This window comes from Anabrus simplex, chromosome 4 (assembly GCF_040414725.1).
Source record: "Anabrus simplex isolate iqAnaSimp1 chromosome 4, ASM4041472v1, whole genome shotgun sequence".
NCBI lineage: Eukaryota > Metazoa > Arthropoda > Insecta > Orthoptera > Tettigoniidae > Anabrus > Anabrus simplex.
Window position 1 is genome coordinate 39,416,443 of NC_090268.1, and position 22,240 is coordinate 39,438,682.

The following is a 22,240-nucleotide window of genomic DNA, read 5'->3' on the forward strand; positions in this document are numbered from 1 at the left end:
ATTGATTGTGTGGGTTAAGGTTGTAATATAAAATCAAGAAATAGTTTGACCATGTCAGTCCCAATGTCATTGATTTCTTTCGCTTTCGTGCTTATCCTAAGGACTGCTTTTCTGACTTGGAGGGGTGTCACGTGACTGAAATAGAATTTATCTCTGTCAGGGGTGGGGTGTGTATCATAATGGTTCATAAGTTTCTGTTTGTCGACAGGTCATACTGCAGAGGAACTAACAATAAAGTACTCGTTAAGAGCCTCGAGAGGTACTGTAATTTCGTTTTTGTTTTTGTTCTTTGTAAGTCGAAGGTTATTAATAGATTTCCACAATGTCATCGCTTTTCTACCTTTAAGTGTAATTAAACTGCGTGCCACAGTTTAGCATTCCGTATTTGTTGTGTTGTCTTGTTTTGTAACTTCCTATATTCGTCAAACTTTTGTACAGTAGGGTCATTTTTGTATTGTCTGTGGGCGCAGTATCCTTGTTTCATTCGTTGTCTGTCATCATTTAACCACGGGGAGTGTCCTTTAGATATTCTCGCTCGCCGCTTTGGAGCATGCTTGTCAAATAGTTCCGTTACTTTACTGTTAAAGAAGGTGACTTTGTCGTCTAGTTTGTTATAGGTCGTTACGTTATGCCAGGGTATGTTGCTTGCGTCCTCGAAGAGTCTATCTTTATATTTTTCAATGGTCAATAGGTAATAAATTTCTGGGAGAGTTTCGGTGGCCGGAGGTTATATGAGATGTATATTGTGTCATGTGCAGAAATGCCAGGTACAGAGGTTTGACCAACATTGAGAACTCTGTCTGAATTGCTGGTAACTATAAGATCTAACAGTGTGTGCGAATGAGATGTGTGGTGAGTTGGAGAGAGGGGCAAGATGTCCATATTATAGGCTTGAAACAATGTTTTAAGTAGCGTGGTTTTGGGAGAAGTTACGTCAGTTAAGTCCGTATTAAAATTTCCCATAATTATTGAGTGAGGGTAGTCTGGCAGCAGTTCAGTTAAGTCAGCTTCAAAATCTTCTAAGTGGCCTATTTTTGGAGGTTTGTAAACTACCCCTACAAGGGTTTTAATCCTGTTCGCTGTTATTTCTACAAACATGTATTCCGGTTTCCTCTCATACCTTCCTGGTGAATGACCTAACATTTTGGGTTTTAGACTGGTTAAGAAATAGCCACATACCCCTCCACCTCGCTTGTGGGTGCGGTCATTTCTCAGAAGCGAGTAGCCTTCTAGCCTTCAAGTTGACACAAAGAAGATGGACTCTTATCTGTTAACCATGACTCAGACACTAGTAGGACATGGAAAACAATTGGGCTGAATATTTCTGTAAGCTCATCCATTCAATTGGCAGCTGATAAGCTTTGGCCATTTATATGACAGACATGAAGGGCTCTGGGAAGTTGCGAGACAAAGTTCTTAAGAATCTTAGCAGTACTTTGGTCAGGGTTGGAACTAGAGGGCAGGGGGGAGTGGGGACAGCAGAAGGAAAGGAGATGATAGATGGCCTGGTGGCTGCTGAGATAGACAGGTGATGTCAGAGGAATGTGCATTGTGACTCATGACAGTAACCTACTTGGTAGAATGTAAATCACCAAAATAGACAAATAAACATGAGGGACATAAAGACATGTCTATGCGATTACTTCCTTATAATGGATACGTACCATGAGGCAGCAGCTTATCCAATAGCAAACCTGTTTTGGAATTGAAGATTCCTTCAGTTCAGTGGTCTAGCCCCATTCTATTGGAAACAGGTAAACAAAGAAAATTACAATGATACGAGTTACTTTACAAGTAATACGTAGGTAAATCAAATATAAATGAGTCTTTTTTTATTTTGGCACCTGTTTGGTGCGCATGTGGATTGAGACCATTCGAGCATGCAAGGAGGGGTCTCTGGGAGGGACATCGTAACTCAGGATGTCTCGTTCATGCTGTATTCAGTCACTCTCACAATGAGAGAGAGAGAGGTACATTCGTGTGTTGCGCGGCGCATCATTATCAAATTTCTCATCCGGGAAAATGTTAAAGCTGCTGAAATTTGTTACCAGTTACACACACAGTTGGGAGAAAGAACCTTCTCATGGGCCCAGATAAAGTACTGGTGTTATGGGTTCAAGGACGAACATGAGAGAGTTACAAACATGCCACACCCACGCTGCCCCTCTACCAGCATCACAGCGCAGAACATTGCGGCTGTTCGAGAACTTATCGAAGTTGATACATGATCAACTGTGCTTCAGATCAGTCAAGAACTTCAGTTCAGCCATGGGAGTGTTCTGACAATCATCCGGAAGGGTGTCAGCTCATTGGATCCCAAGGCTGCTGAATCAAGAGCAGAAGTCTGCACAGCATGCAATTAATTTGGTTGTTGGAGGAAAAGAAATAGAAATTTTAAAAACTTTGATGGAAAACTAGTTCATGTTAAAGTTGGAAGTCTTCATATATAACTTAGAATTTTCTGCTTTGAAGAAACATCATGGTGCTACTAATGGTAGAAACACAAAATCTTGAACAGCGCTGACTGAATTAGAGGGATAATGGCTCATGTTTGGTTATCATAGATCTCAAAGTAAATTTAAATATATGGTAAAAGTTCTGCACCAGGCAGAAAATAGTTGGAAGCGAAGTTTAAGCAGCCATCCTTATTGATGAATCGTGCTAAACCCACGATTTTCGATGAGGAGATATGAACTATAGTTCTGTAGAAATTACATGATGTTTAGTCTCGTTAAAATGGAGCAACAGCTTTGGCGAGTCATAAGACCCGCTCTCGTATATGCTATGCATGATGTGCAGCAAGTGTGCTGGCATGAGTGTCCTTTGGGCGATGAATGAATAAACCAATGTTTCAAGTGCTGATTATATACAGAATCTAGTAGGCGGGGCTAAAGCATTGGCTAAGGTACCGGAGATTAGATGAAAGTAATCTAAATGGAAAAGGTAACCTAAATATAATTGAATGTAAAGAGTACAATACAGACACAGTGGTTTCCGAAAAGAATTAATTTGAAAATTGCTAAATAAGTTAACGGCGAGAGAATGACATCTCTAGAAATGTCACAGTACACAAAGCAGCTAACCAATAGAGTTCAAACGAATGAAGGTTCGAGAAGCGAGTGATCACAAGATGAAGCGGTGATTAGTACACGAACAACCAAGCAAAAGCACGGATGTAATACAAATTTATAACCTCGAAATAATATGTTAAGTGATCATGAAACTTTAACAAAATAAAATATCAATAGAGAAAGGTACTGTAACATTTAAATTGATCCAAAGTTAGGTAGAAGAAAGCAGTTAGAAATTAAATAACAACCACCTCAAACACAGTATTTTTGCATAAACACAAACAAGGTACCTTCTTTCAATGCATTTCTTCATATCCACATAAATAGTATCAGACAAATTTACTTGCAAGGTCTGTGACAGTGAAAAAGATCGTCTTTTGTTAATCATCCATTACACAGCGTGAAACATGAGAGGTAATGTCTAAAGATGACTTGGAACTGTTTTGAGTGACTATGATACCGTATGTATTACCAGCAGTAAGCTTAATACCGTACAAAGCACTTCAAATAACTAAAGAATATCTGTAACTGGCCAACAAGTGACCAAGTAGGAATGTTAGTATTGCCTGTAAGCTCGTACAAAATTATGACTCGTGTCTCCACAAGTTGATGCACTTAGAACAACCTGCTGTGCTTCCTTATGGAACCTAACTTCCATTAGCCATCCGAAACTCCCTTCCCTTGGTTTCACTTAGACATTTGCTTTTGTATTAGGGTACCCTGTGGAAAATAGTATTTCTGGAACAACTTACTACAGGGTGATTAATTTGAAAGTGCAGAGCGGAGTGCCGAGGATTAGGCGCGCTGGGAAGCGGAGACACCAAACGCAGTGCCCGCCATGACAAGCAGGCATAGTCGGCTCGAAGAAGCAGCATGATTACGCTTATAGGAACTAAATGAAACTGAACAAATAAGTACAAATAAGTAAATGAATAAACAAATAAATAAATCAACTAGGAAATTAAACTGAACTTGCCAGTAATAAATAAATATATAAACAAATAAATAAAAAAATAAATCAACTAGGAAATTAAACTGAACTCGCCAGTATTTACAGACGATGCTGAAAGTGATCTCCTTCAGCTGAAATGCAAGCTTCATATCTTGTAATGAGATTTTGAAACACACTTTGTAGTTCATGGACACCAAGAGAATCCACAATGTTCCTAATTTCAGTTTTTAATTCTTCTGCAGTTCGAGGATTATTCCTGTAAACTTTTCCTTTAAGATTCCCCCATAGATAAAAATCACATGTGCTTAAATAAGGTGAACGAGGGGGGGGGGGGGGGTCATAAGCCTTTTCTGATGATCTGATCATCGAACATTTCCCGTAACTGTCGCATAGAGCTACGCGCCGTATGAGCCGTTGCACTATCCTGCTGGAAATAGCCGTACCTTTTCTCTTCTTCAGTCAGTTCAGCAAAAAATGGTTCCAGAATATTGTGAATATAATGGTCAGAAGTAATCGTGTCCTGAAAAAATATCGGACCGATAATTTGTCGGGCACTGACAACGCACCACACACCCACCTTCACATCGTGCAGAGGTCTCGGCTGTAAAATGTGCAGGTTGTCTGTATCCCAGATTCTATTGTTCTGTGAATTGACATATCCACTCAAATGAAACCAGGCTTCGTCGCTCATAAAAAGAAAGTTCGGATCCACAATACCGTCGTGGACACTATTTATTAGCCAATTGCAAAATCGTATTCTTGCATTGAAATCTGTAGGCAGTATGTTATGGACTGAATGAGTCCGATAAGATCGTAAACGTAACAATTTTGTTGTATTACATGCTGAAGAAGGTGAAACACCACTTTCCTGAGCTACTCTCCGAAGCGACTTACGTGGACTGACCTGGAGTCTTGCCTGTATATCTTCTAATCTTTCCCGTGTGAGAGCTGTGCTCCTTCGCTTTTTTTTTTTTTCTTATTGCTTACGGAACCAGTACTACGCCACTTGTAAATGAGCTGATGCATGTACCGTTTTGATGGTACTGTCGCACCGGGAAATTGTCTACGGAATTTTCGAAGGCACCTTTTAACTGGTTTCTTCTTCTAGTGCAAGTAACACTTGACCAAAAATATTCTTTGCTCTATAGTGTATTTAACCATCATGATAATAACCTCACAACACACCTTAAAAGTCCAATATTTTTGGAACAGGGTATGATTATGATATTTAACTCCCATCTCTACTATCAGTAGTTCCTCCTCATCCTCTCCAGATTCAGATAAAATAATATCTTTGACAGTTCTGAGATTTTTCATTTTCTCTAACTGTGATTCCTTTTCAATTTTCTTTTTTTTAAATTTCCCTTACTGCCATTTCTATAAATATGAATGCTTAATTTCTTCCTGGATGCTGCTTCTCTTTCATATCCTTTAATTCATATCATTCGTTTCACACTTTTCTCTATATTTGTTCTTGAACAACTTCAGATTCTCAAAAAGCATTAGTATTATCAAAAGCTTCTCCAGATTTACAAATACTATGTGTGGGCTAGCTCTGTTCTGTTCCATTCTGTCTTCTAAGATCAGACATAGAATCAATATTGTTTAGGCATGTTTGTAAATTTCTTCGGAAGGCAAACTGATCCTCGTCCAATTTGGAAGCTTCAACTTGTCCATCTATTCTTCTGTAAATTTGTGTTAATTTTATTCATGAGATGCCAAACTAATGGTTCACTAGTTTTCGCTTTTGACAACCTGTTTTTATTTTTTTAGATGCAGGGATGAAAATATTTTCAAAAAACGGATGGCACTTCTCTTCTTTTGTGCACATAACAAATAAGTGGAATAGCTTTTCCACCTAACTTATTTCTACGAATATTTGTTAAATCACTATAACAATGATTTATTATCGAATAGTATCCTATTTATTCAATATATTGCACCCGCTCACTTCCTGAGTCCCAGACTAGCATTTATCTCAGGGGTGATCAGTTCGAAAACGATAAAAAAATTTATATAAAGAAAATCAAAAAAATATATATCGGCGCATCAAATGAACACAGGGATGAACGGGGCATGCAAATTTAAGGTTACGGGGGACGACTCATTCATGGATACAAATTTTTGACTCCACAATAGGACTGGGAAGTGACAACTTAAATTCTATGGGCATACTGGACTAACTACAATGAAAAGATATGGAAACTGTTTCCTATTGAAATTGCAATGAGGAGCAATTTATTCACTTATTTTGCATACTACACATGATGACAATTTTACATTGGGACACTTTCATCCTGAAAAATAAATGACATAATACTTGGATTTTACCTCACTACTCTGGTAGTGTAAAACATCGGGTGAATTCGCCCCAATTGGTTACTGGGGATCGAATTCACATCCGTATGATTTGACGTTTCACCGCTGGAGATCTTCTTTCGGAGACGAAGGCACGACAGTAACTTTTTACTGTCGTCTCCTCGTTCCGTTTGGACATGAGACACTTCCGGTATGTACATTCTGGTGAGCCGGACACCCACCGTGGAAAATGTGATCGCCTCGAAAAAACGGGAATTTATAATACGGACAAACTCTAGCCTATTATTTCCAGATTCACAAACACGCCAGGTAGAGTTCATTAACTCAAAGCCTATTTCAATATTTACACTTGTCACTATGACAAGACATACAGAAAGGTTCATTACTATGCTCTGACCCTGAAGACATGTGCCGTCCGTGGGTTATTTACGTATCTACCGCTAACAATCTCCCCGTGAAAACCCAACATCTGGTTCGGAGCAGTTCGACACAGGATGACTGTCCCTAGCATATCCTCCTATGATTATTAAATAGCATATCCTCCTATGATTATTAAATAATATCATTACCATTCTTTATCTGATCATTATCATATTCTTTGACTACCATCAATTAATTTTATTATTATCATTAATTTCAATTATAATCCTGTATTTGATTATTATCATTTGTCATCCGGGATTATTATATGCCAACCCTTGCCGACGTTTCAAACGAAGGGTCGTTCTTCCTCCTAATTTATCCGCACAATATAATGATCAGCTTCCTCATAAATATTTTTATTATTATGATTATTATTATTATTATTATTATTATTATTATTATTATTAACATTATTATTAATAGTGGAAATCGTGATTATCGTAACCCGTAATCATCCTCGCTATAATACTTCAACTTCTCGCTCTTATTATTTTCATCAAAAAAAATAAAATTAAAAAAAAGTAGCTCCATTGGTTATTCTTCTTCTCCTTCTTCAAATATTTTATTTATTATTATTATTAGTTAAAAATCTCAAATCTTTCATTTCAACTCCCAACATCATTATTATGTCCAAAATATAAAAAAATATAAATTCTTCAAAAAAAAAGTAGTTTTTTTAAATATTTATTATTATTATTAATTTAAAAAAAAATTAATTTCGCCTGTTACACGGTAGTCCACACTTAATATGTTTAACGCATAACCCCTTTTACAATTCCGATTTATCTTGGCACTAAGCACTGGATTTAAGACAAGATTCACTTGGAGTATGATTATTGTTATTATTATTATTATTAAAAATGGAAAGATGATATTTTAATTTCCACTCTTTAGAATTTAGTCACATATGTTAAATCCCATTATGAACCACATAGATCTGCTTTATATTGGTCGGGACAACATGGTATTCGGGACCGTACCTTCAATTTCGTACTGCCGTTAATTTTATATGGGGACACCTGTCCTCCCAAGACACATCTCACAACCTATGGCACATCGCGGCTGGGCAAATACCTCCAATGCCGGCGATTGCTAAACTATTCCTTCCAATTTGAAGTCCATTTCCTTTCATCGGAACTCTTCAAACATTTAATTTATAAATTAATCCTCGGTGCGTGGATTCTGCCACTAATAACACCGGCATCTGTATTTTATATCATCTTAGGCCTTGAGATTCATCTATTTCATCATTACAAACAATACGGCTCAATTTATTTCACGCCGGATATTCGTCCCTCATGACTTCCAACTCGAAATATGGGCTCAAACCATTCTGGGCTTTTAACATATCGTGACCATTCTACTTCACGTGCCTATATCGCTTTTAAACAAATTTTAATGGTTAAAATAAAGTCCAAAAACGTAAAATCAAAAATTTACGTAAAATCAAACTGATTACGCGAATGAAAGTCTTTAACGCTACATGTCATCTCCACATTGATTATTATATTTGCACTGGCTAACTCACGAAGCACTGTCATCATTATTATACTTTAACTTGCATACGCACAAATATTATTATTATTATTATTATTATTAATTTACATTCCTTTGTCAACTCACCAAATTTTACATACTCTGGCTCTTTCATAATCTGGCTGTCTAATAGAAAATATTCCTAACTAACATACAAATGATCACCACAGTGAATGAAATTCGAATAAATGGGTTAGCACAAAAAAAGAATTTAACACTTGAAATGAACTTAAGTCAAAGAATTACAAACAGCATGCATTAATTGAAAGAAATATATCCCATATTTACATTATATACAACAAACAAATACTCAAATTAATTAATCTAACCCATTATTACGTTAATATAAATTAGTTCGTCCGTCTAACAAAAAATAAAATCATGGACTCGGGAGGCGGATCATGTTAAGTAACCATAATTAATTTACACTGAACCCCGTTTAGTCGCGATAACATCCCCCAAATATCAAAATTGTGTACTTATTCCTATGTAGAATTCCATTGTCTCGTAGCGGATGAGATATAGGCCTTACGGCCCCATGGTGATCTACTCGTCCATCATGTTGCACAATACAAATTTAACACAATAAAACACTTCTGGGTAACTACCCATGATTAATACCTTATTACACTATTTTACACAAGAATACTAATAACCAAAAAAAAACACTTATAGGTGCTCCTAGACCCCTGACACTCGCACAATACACTCTTCATATACGCCCGAAACACACGTCGTGACACATTACGACGAAATGTCATTCATTTGAACCGGCGCGTATCGCGTCTTCAACCGGCACTTCCTGGTTTATTTCTAAGCTGTCTTGATAATCGCCTAGCTCCTATAATTCCCTGCTCGGATAGTTATTCACCGTCTATCTTGAGGTGTTTACTTCAGGCTCGCACACTGCCTTCCAAAGGTACTATCGGCATTCCGTTAGTTATTTATTATTTAATCACATGACATTTATTAAATTCAACATACAGTTGTACTGATTATTTACACTCGGTACTATGGATAATTTCACTGTTCGTATTCATTCTCCTAATAACTCACCCACTTTCAGCTTTAACTGACTTCGAATGCGTCCCGAGGTACTGACTTACAGAGTCAACGTGTCAGAGTCTCAACTACTTCATTACGACTGACACGACTGGTGACCGATAACGACTGGTGACTGGTAAGAACTGAGTGATGTGAGGTTCGACCTGTCACAACTGGTGACTTCAAACGACTGGGTGGGGGGTTCCACTACTGGACTTTTATGGACGATATGGTTTCCCGCCGGGGTCATCCGCAGTCAGCTCCTGGGAAGGGGGGTTGGTTAACCTAAATCGGCATGTGCAGGTGGATTTAGATCTCTTGCTTTATCCCACTTAATACACTGGCGATACACATTCATGTGTCGTATTCTGAACTCATATCGTTCGGTGATCATGGAAATATCACTTAATTTCTGTCCTCCACCTTTCGCGCGCTAACTCGGCGTCCCTGATGGCGTCCTCATCTCGACCAATGGCGAGATAGCGTGGGTCATTTCCACGAATTCATTACTTGAATTTATTACGATTACATTTAATCAACATGGGAATGATATCACAAAAATCCCCTCTATTCAATTATGTGGTTGGAATAATTTAATTATTGTTATCGGAGAAGCTAACTGGAGTTCACTCTGAGTTTTTCTTATGTTGGTTTATCTGCGGGCCTATGATAAATTTTCTCATTGGTCAACACCGCTTCGGTTAGTTTGAAATCTCTTCCTTGTAACGTTGACAACACCAAATGCCTCGGGCGTGGAAAAACTGGTACGTCATATTCCTGGTATTGGTGATACATCTGCTCGCCCTTGGTCCGAAATATATACTCTTTCACTTCCTCGAAGTCATGACTTTGTTGTTGTGAGCTCTAGCTTTAATCCTCTTATCTTCTGGCCAAGAAACATTCTCCCCCTAATGACAAGCTTACTGTGGCGACGGACAGTCGCGATATGTCTAGCTCATGTTGAAATCCTACCGTCCACACAAAACTGACACTGTATTCAATTTAATATTCCTTTATCTCTGTATTCATCTTCAAAAAAACCAAATCATGAAACTAGGGCCTATCTCATCAGGGTACTATATTATGGTTAAATGTAACAAAAAGTTTTCAGTCTGTCAAACACACTGCAATTACAATATAAATTATAACACTATAAACATACCTGTAAAAATACACACTATTATACAAAGAATGAGATATTTCGTTCTACAAGAACATCCTCAGATTCTGTCAAATCACTTAAAACATGCTTATATATGTACAGTATTGTTTATGTTGCATAAACTTGTCAATGAGAGAATTTAGTGATTACATGAACCAGTAATGACAAAAAATAAATGTACAAGTATTAGTATAATGAAAAACTGCGTACTTATCTAGACTGCCGATGTTAAGTCCGTTGTCACCAAACACTATTCCAGGACTGTGGTCACGGAAAGTTTTGGGTAAAGCACACTACTCACAGAGAGGGAAGGGGAAGGATGTGAGGGGCCGTGTGGAGCATTGGATCTCTCCTATTGGATGTTAAAATACAGTATACTGTACCGTGGAAAGCGGGGAGTAGGGCGGAGCGAGTGGAGCGCTGTGGAACCTTCTATCATCACTGGAGAGGGGAGAGAAGGTTATTAACTTGCTTCTTGTTAAAATGAACTTTTATGTAATGTGGATGAATGCAAATTAATGATTTTAGGTGAATAAAGTAAAGAATTGAAACAGACTAACTATTAAATGTTATGGTGAAAGCTAATTTAATGAGAAAAGAGGGAGGAATTTTTTAAGTGTGTATGATCATTTAGGTTAGTAACATTAGCATGTTTTGCAATGCAAATTTTGATTGTTTCCTTTATATTCAAAGATTTACTGTTGTTTTCGTTGTGTAAAATTTTTAGATCTGTGTTGATGTCTGTGAAATGGTGTGAACAGTCGTATATGTACTCCCCGAAGGCTGAATGCCTATTATATCTGATCACGTTTTTGTGTTCTTTGTATCTTGTGTAGAAATTACGTTTCGTTTGACCTTTATATGTGGCATTGCAGTTACGTTCTTGGCTCTTGAGTTCATATACTCCTGACTTTGAGAAATGGTCTTTTTTGTTTAGGATGCACTTGTTGATGTCTCTGTAGTGTGTTGTTCATTCTAAACGCTACTTTTAAACCTCGTTTCTTGAAAATATTAGCTAGCTTGTATGTGTTCTTGTTAACTTAGTTGAGAACCATGTATTTTTCTTTGTCATGTATGGTGCTTTCCCGGCAATTTTTCTTATATTAATTTAATAGTTTATCTACTGTGCCTGGAGGGTGGTTGTTTTCTTTTGCAATTTGTTTAATGATTTGTATCTCTTCATTGAAATCTGTTGAGCTCATTGGTATGGAAATAGTTCTGTGTATCATTGTATACATTCCTGCTATTTTGTGTATGTATGGGTGGTTAGACTTGTTATCAATAGTGTGTGACATCTGAGTGGGCTTTCTGAATAATTTGTAAGATAGGTTGTCATTATTCCTGTTGATTGTGATGTCTAAATAGTTTATTTTATTGTTACTTTCTGCCTCCAGTGTGAAACTGAATGACTTTTGTAAAAAATTTAGCGTGTTTAATAACTGGTGTGTATTAGTGATGTCATTATTGTATATGACGTCATCCACGTATCTGCTACAGTGTAAGATTCCTTTTGAATGCTGGCCCATTAACCCTAGAACTGCTGCAGGTTTATCTGTCAAATGCTGCAATTATTTTCCTCAATACCCACTATGGAAATTAAACCATGCTTGTAATCACATATTAGTCCTAATAAATCCATATTATACATCAATAGAAAGCTGAAAGACTGATCTATATGAAGGTGACAGAAATAATAAAAAAACATTATTACAATTTCTAACTGTCGTGAAATAAAGTTATGTATTTTTTTAACAAAGGGAATTGTTGAAATGTTTTGCACCAAAAAAATAATTTCTGATAAATAATTTATTCCTGAAACATAATATTCTGAAAAATACAAGTATGTTATTACATATTCTCCCACAGTTATTCTCTTTTCATTTAAAATGCTAAGTAAAACACACTTTTTTTCTCGAAACGGATTTTGAGTCTTTTTCACGAATTTCAAAACTATAGATTATTTTTAGGTCAGTTATATATTTTCCTGTGGCCTGATCAAATTTCTTATAACAATCTACAAAAATATCAACAGTTCACACTTATCCCTTCATTGGTTTCTTCAAATATTGGAGTACTGCCAATAATAACAACATAACCTGCACCAACTTGAGAATCATTCCAATTATCAGAATTTCCCATTACTTCCGAGGCACCTTGTACTTCGCTGTCACTTTCGTTACTTTCAGGAATAATATCCTTGTTGGAATTTACACCATAATCACTGTCACCAACAATACTGTCACTAAGATATTCAAATATCAAGTGCTTGATTTCAGAATCGTCAACAAAGCGGGCTGCCATCTTGATTCTAAGAACATACAAAGTATTTTCATTTCTACAGTTAAATAAACCTCTCCTGAATGTTGCTTGTTTTTCAAAGACTTTCGAAAGTGAAGATAAAAGTATCATTATTCAGCTAGTACATATAATAGTGTCATCTGGTGTCCTGTTATAAATCTACAGCAGAATAACGACACCGTCTGTCAGAAAGACAATCGCACTTGACGAAAGAGTGCTCTGTCTTCCAGAAAGACGGTCTGCAGTTCTAGGGTTAAGAAGATGTTTTTGAAGTTATTCAGAAAAATGTTTGCTGTTGTACCTGATAATGGTGAGCCTATGGCTAACCCTTCTTTTTGGCTATAGATGTTGTCATTGAATGCAAAGCAATTTTGGTGTATTTTTGTTCTACGAAAGTCAATAATTTCTTTGGTTTCTTGTAGAGAAGTGTTTTGTTTAAGAAGATTTTCAATAATTTTAATGGATTCATCTATTGGTATGTTGGTGTACATGTTAGTGATAACAAAGGATATCACACGTGTGCTCTCTGTTATATTAAGTTTATTTAGTTCTTTAATTAGTTCTAGGCTGTTTTTTATTGATCTGTCTTCTTTAAGTGAAATTGTCTCTTTTAGAATTAGGTTGAGTTGTTTGCTTAAATTGTAACTTGGGGCATCTTTAAAATTTTTCTATTGGTCTAATGGGACATGACTGTATTTTGAGGAGGGCTCTTTGTGTGGGGATTTTGGGATTTTTGATGGTGAAGCTTTCTTTTTCTTGCTTTGTGAAAATAAAGTCTGTTTCCTTGATAGCCTATTTCATTCTAATTCTTGAATACAGTTGTTCATAAATTCTATTGTTTTTTCTAAGTACTCATCTTTCTTTAGTATGACTGTTGTGTTACCTTTATCCGCTTTCATGATGATAAGGTGGTTGTTTTTAATTTTCTTCGTAACTGTTTTTAATGCCGAGTATTGAGTGGCACATTTGGGTTGTTTGGTGGAATTTTCTTGTGCAGTTATTTTTAGGGCTTCATTGGTGGCTACGTATTTTATTATTTCTCTTTGTGGAGAGGGTATTTTGTCAAAAGCAATTTCTACGACGGTGATGAGCTGTTTTATGTTGTTTTTGTGATGACGTTCGTGGCAATTGAATTTGAGACCTTTCTCTAGAGATTTGTTCCATTCTTTGAAAAGGTAGTGTCTGATCTGTTAATTAATCTAGGATGAAAAAACACATTATGGTTAATGTGAATTTAAAAAACTGAAATTTCACATTTGTCACATCTATACATATTTCGATCCTAATTGGATCATCTGCAGTAGATTGCTAAAATGTCTGCGATTCATAATTCTAACTACTGTGTTCTGGCTCCCTGAATATTATTATTCATCTTCCTAACGATGGCCATCTCTTGTATTGCTCTATCCAGAAATACTGGGCGAGTTGGCCGTGCGCGTAGAGGTGCGCGGCTGTGAGCTTGCATCCGGGAGATAGTAGGTTCGAATCCCACTATCGGCAGCCCTGAAGATGGTTTTCCGTGGTTTCCCATCTTCACACCAGGCAAATGCTGGGGCTGTACCTTAATTAAGGCCACGGCCGCTTCCTTCCAACTCCTAGGCCTTTCCTATCCCATCATCGCCATAAGACCTATCTGTGTCGGTGCGACGTAAAGCCCCTAGCAAAAAAAAAAAAAACTATCCAGAAATCCAAATGGGTGTCTATTTTACTAAGATAGAAGTCATCGTCAATGTGTAAAACAATCATACAGAGAGAGTAGTACATTGTTGGAAGTTAAAACTGTAATTTACTGTTGCTGTCAGTCATGTAGCTATATCAAAGTAACAAATTCATGTTTAGTAATATTCCATTTCAGTGAATCATCCATACTGCCATCTTAGCAACTTCTGAAAGGTGCTCATCATCATCAGCATCGTCAATTTTCTGCTCCAGCAAGCCGGGTGTAGGTGTTTACGAGCCTCTTCCAGTTTGTCCTGTCCATCCACAGCTGATGTTCTACATTTTGCTGCCAATTTACAATCACTTTGACAAGGTCTTTGAAAATTTACTTTTTCCAACTGTCATAAGGCCTCCATCTGGGCCTCTTACCAACAACATTCCTTTCATTGGAGCCATTCTTCTCATATGTCCATACCATCATAATCGCTTAATTCTAAGGTTTCCAACAGGCTCCTGTCCAATCCCAGTTGTTGCCAAATACTTTCATTCCTTATTTTCTCTCTCCTTGTCTTTTGGAGACATGATCGAAGGAACTTAATTTCAGTGGCCTGTAGGCGACTTTGTGCAGATCTATTCAATGTTGCTGCTTCCAGTCCGTATGTTAGAATTGGTACAGGATATGTTTTGTACAGCGTGAGCTTGCAAGCTTGGGGAAATGAGTCATCCCAAAGTAATTGATGTATGGATTGGTAGAATTTTGATGCAGCTTGTATTCTATTGCCTATTTCTTAGCTTATGGTATTGTCAGAAGAAATTAACTCCCTAAGTATTTGAAGTTATTGATAATTTCTACTTCTTCATTTTGCACTCGCAGGTGAACTGGTTCAGGATTTTGACTCGCCACTAAACCAACGGTTTTAGTTTGGTTGATGGTACTTCCATTCTTTCAAATTTTTCTTGCCAAAGATCTAGTTTAGCTTGAACTTCTGCTTCTCTCTTACCCCATAGCATAACATCATCAGCAAATAAAAGTGCATTTGTTGTCTGATCCTTCATTTTCACTTCTTTTATAACCTCATCCATTACAGCAATGAAGAGAACTGGTGATGGACAACTTCCTTGTTGGACTCCGCTCATGGTTTCAAAACAGTTTGAATTTGCACACAGCTTTATGTAGCTGTTTTACTCGAGTTATAATCTCATCTGGCACTTCTTTACGTCTCAGACATTCCCATATGTGCTTATGTGGTACATGAGCGTATGCCTTCTCAGTATCCAAGAATATATCTATAACTGTTTTAACCCAGTATTTTTCAAAGAGCATTCTTGTCGAAAAAAATGAGGTCTAACATTGATCTGTTCGCTCTAAATCCGTGTTGTTCTTCCTCAAGTTTAGGTTCAACATATTTTCTGATTTTTCTCTCCAGGATGGTCTCATATATTTTTAACCCTTGAGATAGAAGGGTTACGCCTCTATAGTTGTTGCACTTCTTTCGGTCACCTTTCTTAACCCTAGAACGGGCGCGCTGGTTGTTTTTGTGTGTAATTATTTTGAGCGAACTCTTGGAACTCGAAGCTGATTGATAAAGTCAACTGCGCGCCTTGTTATGTAAGTAAAATTTATTTCTTTAAAATGTCATTTCCCCTGTACTTTTTGGGTAATTAGGTCTAGTTTTGTTAATGATAAAGATATACCTAACATTTTGAGCCAGTTGTCGGATGAAATAGAGGACTCTGCCTCAGATTTTTCGGATGGTGAAGAGGAAATTATAAACGTGAATATTGAATTTTCACGACCGCATTGTAATCGAAACAGACTTTCAACATATTAGGTCGTGTTACGTACATGTAGTACGTGTTGAAGAGATGTTAAGTACAGAACAAAAATGGCCAGCCGGTCACCAGTGGGATCCGAACCCACAACCTGTACTTAATATCTCTTCAACATGTACTACATGTACGTAACACGACCTAATACATTGAAAGTCTGTTTCGATTACAATGCGGTTGTGAAAATTCAATATTCATTGACATGCCCCACAACGGGCGACTTAAACGCACTCTACAGTGTGCTAGCAGCAGTGCCAGACCTGTAGCTCAGATCCTTTAGAACAAAGATGGCCTAGGCCACCATAGCTGAATTGGTAGAGCAACCGACGCAAAATCGGGAGGTTGTGGGTTCGGATCCCACTGGTATCCGGCTGGCCATTTTTGTTCTGTACTTAACATCTCTTCAACACATACTACATGTACGTAACACGACCTAATACGTTGAAAGTCTGTTTCGATTAAATTATAAACGTATTGGATCAGGATCATAACAGTGATATGGAACGGGAGGCCGAAGCAGACGGTGAGATCTATGAAGAGGTCTCTTCGGGAGAGAGGGAGGGACAGTGTGGCCCACGGCGGACTTTTCAAACTTACTTAGAGGGTAAAAGCCAGGACCGGAAGGGGAGGCGAGGAAGGTATCAACAGAAATTGACTGTTTAGTGCAGTTGATAAATGCTGAGATGGTCGATGAACTATTATACTGGACTAATTTGTACATTTCTAGGAAGCAGGAGGAAGTGAATTACAGCTGTGAGCGCGATGCTAAATTTGCGAATCGCAGTGAAATTATGGCATTGCTCGGGGGATAACGTGTGAAAGATTTCTTGGACATGGCAACAAAGTTCATTTTTCATCCAGTCATTTTTTTGTTATTATATCAGATCATTTCATTGTATAATTGTGCAAATACTAAAATATGACCATTATTTTCATTTAATTATGTATCTACTGCTTAACTCATTTAAAATAGGCGCAGTATTCATGTCCCTATCAGAATTAGTTCATGTGTTCAAGATTATCCATTTTAAGTACATTCATATTAATCACTAATACAAGTTTTTAATTTTATTTGGAGAATAACATTGAAATAAAATATATAACGCTGTTAAATGAAATGTTTATGCGATTGTAAGCTTGTAAACAACTTAAAACGTAAAACCGCGCGCCCGGTAGTGTGACAAAAATTGGCGCGCCCGGTCTAGGGTTAAATAGTGGACTAATCACTCCTTGCCTCCAGTCACTGGGGATTTAATTTTCTTCCCAAATTTTATTTAGTACTCTGTACAACCATTGTATTCCAGGTTCTCCAAGTGCTTTGATCATATCCACACTGAACTCATCCAATCCTGCAGGCTTGTTTTTCATTTTACATATTACTGTCTCCACTTCCAACCAGGTCAATCTTTCTACATTATAATTTATAGGGTTTAGAGGGTCATCTTGTGTTTCGTCAGTTGTATACAGTTCAGTAAGTGATTGAAATATCTACTGAACTCCAGTAATATTTCGTTTTCATTTCTAGTTATCTCTCCGTTTGGAAGCTCTGCTGTGTTGACAGTACTATTATAATTTTTTTAAGATTGCTATACACCGGGCGAGTTGGCCGAGCGGTTAGAGGCATGCAGATGTGAGCTTGCATCCAGGAGATAGTGGGTTCGAATCCCACTGTCGGCAGCCCTGAAGATGGTTTTCCGTGGTTTCCCATTTTCACACCAGGCAAATGCTGGGGCTGTACCTTAATTAAGGCTACGGCCGCTTCCTTCCAACTCCTATGCCTTTCCTATCCCATTGTCGCCATAAGACCTATCTGAGTCGGTGCGATGTAACGCTACTAGCAAAAAGAAAAAAATAATTAATAGACCATTATTCTTCCTGCAGAAAGCTGAGGCTGAATTGGCTTACGAGTTGCAAGCTGCAAAAACGAAGCAACGCATCAAGGAGGAGCAAATGCAGATTCTTGTAGTGGAGAGGACGCAAGAGATATGTGTGCAAGATCAAGAAATTCAACGTAGGGAAAAGGAATTAGAAGCAACTATCCGAAGACCTGCTGAAGCAGAGAAATACAGGTTAGTGTACATTTTGTGAAGAATGAATCTGTCTTTAAAAATTTAATCTCTTCAATTACATTTGGCATGATCATGTCGTCTTTCAGTCGCTTCAGTTGCCAGCTCCAGTTTCTTGGATGCGGCAGTCAAACACTAGTCGTCGCTTTGTATCTCCATAGCACACTGGTTGACAAAAATGAACCTTTTTTCTTTCACAAGAAAGAAATAAGTGATTCTAGGAGTATTTCCATGCTGAAATGAAATATCATTTCAGTTTTTCCCCATCAGGCAGGAGTTTTGAGTCATTTTCATTTGAATTTTTTATAATTCGTACAGGGAAATCTTCATTGTGTAAGACTAACCTCATCACTTTTCGAAGTGATCTTTGCTCCAATACGGCTGATGATGACCCCTAGATGGGTCGAAACTAGTACCGTGTAATTTATAATTTTGTGAATATATTTTAGTATTGAAAAGGTGGAAACGTTTACGTTGTTATTATTATTACTTATATATTAGTCAAAGTAATGTTCATAATGCTCTTTCACGAGTTGCGTGAAATGTCGCCTCTGAGACTTTGAAGTCAGCTCACCACAAATATAGCAGAAAATATCTGCATGTTTCACACACTTTCTTGGCATGATGGGAAAACTGTAACCCCCCATTGGAGCTGGTCTCATTAATTGAAAGCACATATAAATCAAGGTAATAAGGTAATAATCAAAGTAATAAACCTGAAGGAACATATGTCGACATATAAGACACCAGTTATAACATCACAAGTTTCGAAAACATACACATGGCTAGAAACAAAGATAAGCAGGATTACCGACATGACAAGTAGAGATAGGTTGTGGGGAAGCGGACTGGGATCTGTAAGAGGATATGATCTTCCATGACGTTGTAGGGAAAAAGACGTGCGAGCAGTTACCCTTCAGTCTGCATTTACTAACAAATAAGGAAATTTTTAACATAGTTGAATAACAGCAATTTAACATAAGGTAACATGATCAATAAAGAAAAATAAAGGTGAATCGAACCACAAGGTTCCTATTTATGGAAAGAGAGTTAAAGATGGCAAGAAGAGAGAAACAAAAATATTGAGAACATAGCCTAATTCAGATGTTGAATGATTAATGGACACAGAACACTTATATGATAACAAGCGGCTACCTTAGTAATATGTTGGAATTACCGCCTAGATGTCGTTGGTTTATCTTTAGCTTCTCTGTATACACTTAAAGCTACTGGACATATCAATCAACGCCGAACAATATAAATCAAAATGGCTGTCGCCTTGGCAAAAATTCAGCACACTTATTTAGTGAAACTTTTCTATAATGGGAGCACAGGTATGATAGATAACATCAACTGGGGCACTATACACCTCAATACGCCACAAAGTACATGAATCAGCCTATAAATAAACATAATTCAGCTTGTTAAACCACTAATGCCACCCACTTGGATTCGGAAGGTTTCCATCATGGTGTAGTGGCAGTCTTGACATATGGTGCCCATTAATGGCCCTTCAAAAAGGGAACAAACAGATGTGCTTCACATCACAGAAATGAGAATGCTTATTGTGGTCTACTGGAGCGACCCTTTTGGACAAAATTCCAAACAATTACATCAGAGGTAGTTTTAAGGTAAGACTGTTATCTGAAAAAATAACATAAAATGGAATGGACATGTGATAAGATGAATAACCACATGACTAGAAAAGTGCTAAATCTCAACTCAGCACCGAAAGGCCATGGTAGACCCCAACTAGCATGGATATCCTTGGTAAATGAAAACCTGGAAACACAAATGTAAATGCATTGATGGCCAGGAATAGAACACACCGGTGACGCATGACTAGGAGAGCCGACCTCAATTAGAAAGAGGAGAAGAATGTAATGTTATAGGTCTGGAAAGAAAGGCAGCTTTCAGAAAGAATTTAATTTACTAAACACCTGTCAGTCTAGAAATACTTGATCTACTGTACTACCAGTTCTTCTTCTTCTTCTTTTATGACCACATAGGATCACTTTAGTCAGTCCGTCGTTCAGGTCTCTTTGAAGGGATTGTTCGGGCTTTGCGGTCCTCCCAGTACTTCTTCAGACGCTCCGATCTTCGTGCCCTTTCCTCAGTTGAAAATGTGCGTGTTGTTGGTTTGTTCTGTGTAAGGGTAAAGCGGAGGTTTGTATTCTTGAGTTTTGTATTCAATTTTATCTTATTTTTGGTGTCTTCTGTTGTAAGGCCTATTTCCTTCAGATCCTCTCTTACTTCTCTGATCCATTTACATCCTGTTGTGGTATTTTTTGAGACGAGATTGTGTTGTACTAGTTGTTTCAGAAGTCTCGAGTCCTGCATCCTCATGATATGTCCAAAGAATCCCAGTCTCCTCTTACGCATAGTATCTGTAATGGGTTCTAGCTCTTTGTACACGACTTTGTTAGGTATTAACCGCCACTGTCCATCTTTCTGATATTTTTTGTTGATACAGGTTCTTCCAATCCTCCTTTCAATTTTCTGAAGTCTGTCAGTCTTTGATTGTTTATTCAGGTAAAAGAGTGTTTCTGCTGCATATGTAGCTTCCGGTTTTATAACTGTGTTGTAGTGTTTTATTTTTGTATTTATTGATAGACATTTCTTTTTGTAGATATCCCATGTTAATTTTTGTGCTTTAGCTAATCTATTTGTTCTTACTTGGATTGAGATTTTTTCATTTAAGTTATGTGTTATTACTTCTCCAAGATATTTAAACTGAGTTACTATTTTGATTTTATTACCATTTATGGTGACTTCTTTTAGCTGTGTTGGTTTTTGGGGCATAATTTCTGTTTTTTCAAATGATATTTTGAGGCCAATTTTATTTGCAATGTTTTGAAGTTCTGATATCTGGGTTTTTGCTTCTTTTATGTCAACTGCTAGTAATGCTAAATCGTCAGCAAAACCCAGGCAATTTGTTTTGATTTTTCGGCCAATCTTTATTTTGGGGGGACATTTTCTAAACCATTCCCTCATTACCATTTCTAGAGCACAGTTAAATAATAGTGGTGAGAGCCCATCTCCCTGCCGTAGTCCAGTTTTAATTTCAAATGTCTCTGATGTTTCCCCCCTAAACTTCACTTTTGACTTGGTATTGGTGAGAGTCAATTTTATCATGTTTATTAATTTGGGGTGTAGTCCAAGGTGCCTTAAAATTTTAAACAGAGATTCTCTATGGATGCAATCATAAGCTTTCTTGAAATCTACAAATGTTATCACCATATCTCTGCTTCTTCTCCTGTTATAGTCCATTATCAACTTAAGACTCATGATCTGATCAGGACAGCTCCTCCAGGGTCTGAAACCTCCTTGATATTCTCCTAGTTCTTTCTCAAGTTGTAAACTTATCCTATTAAGGATGATTATTGAAAATATTTTGTATGTTATGTCTAGGAGAGAGATTCCCCTGTAGTTATTAGGGTCGGTTTTGTCCCCTTTTTTGTGCAGAGGATGAATGAGGGCTGTTGTCCAGTGTTCTGGTAGTTCTTCTTTAATCCAGATAGAGACAAGTTGTTGATGGAGGGCAACTTTTGCTGAGGTTCCTGCATATTTCCAGATTTCCGCAAAGGTCTGATCTTCTCCTGGCGCTTTGTAGTTTTTTAATTTATTCAGAGCTTGGTAGACTTCCTTTATTGTGGGGGGATTGATGTTTTCTGGTGATGTTTTTATCGGGGTGTTGGTGTCCAAATGAAGGAGTTCTGTAGGTTCCTCACAATTTAAAAGCTTGTTGAAATGTTTAGCCAGAATTTCTGCATTGTCTTTATTGTTATGGGCCAGCTTACCATCTTCATCCTTCATCAGTAGGGTCGGGGGTTCATATTTTTGGAGCTGCTTTCTGAAGGTTTTGTAGTAGTCCCTTGAT

The 22,240-nt window shown here is 37.4% G+C and overlaps 1 protein-coding gene across 2 annotated transcripts in view; it reads left to right on the top strand.

Moving 5' to 3' along the window:
• The window catches only part of Flo1 (flotillin-1), a 149,554-nt gene that overhangs the window by 71,871 nt on the left and 55,443 nt on the right, over nt 1–22,240 (top strand). For both annotated transcript variants that reach the window (XM_067145044.2, XM_067145045.2), the window contains one exon: nt 18,176–18,363. In XM_067145044.2, coding sequence (XP_067001145.1) covers nt 18,176–18,363 — 188 coding nt within the window. The remainder of the gene's footprint in view (nt 1–18,175; nt 18,364–22,240) is intronic.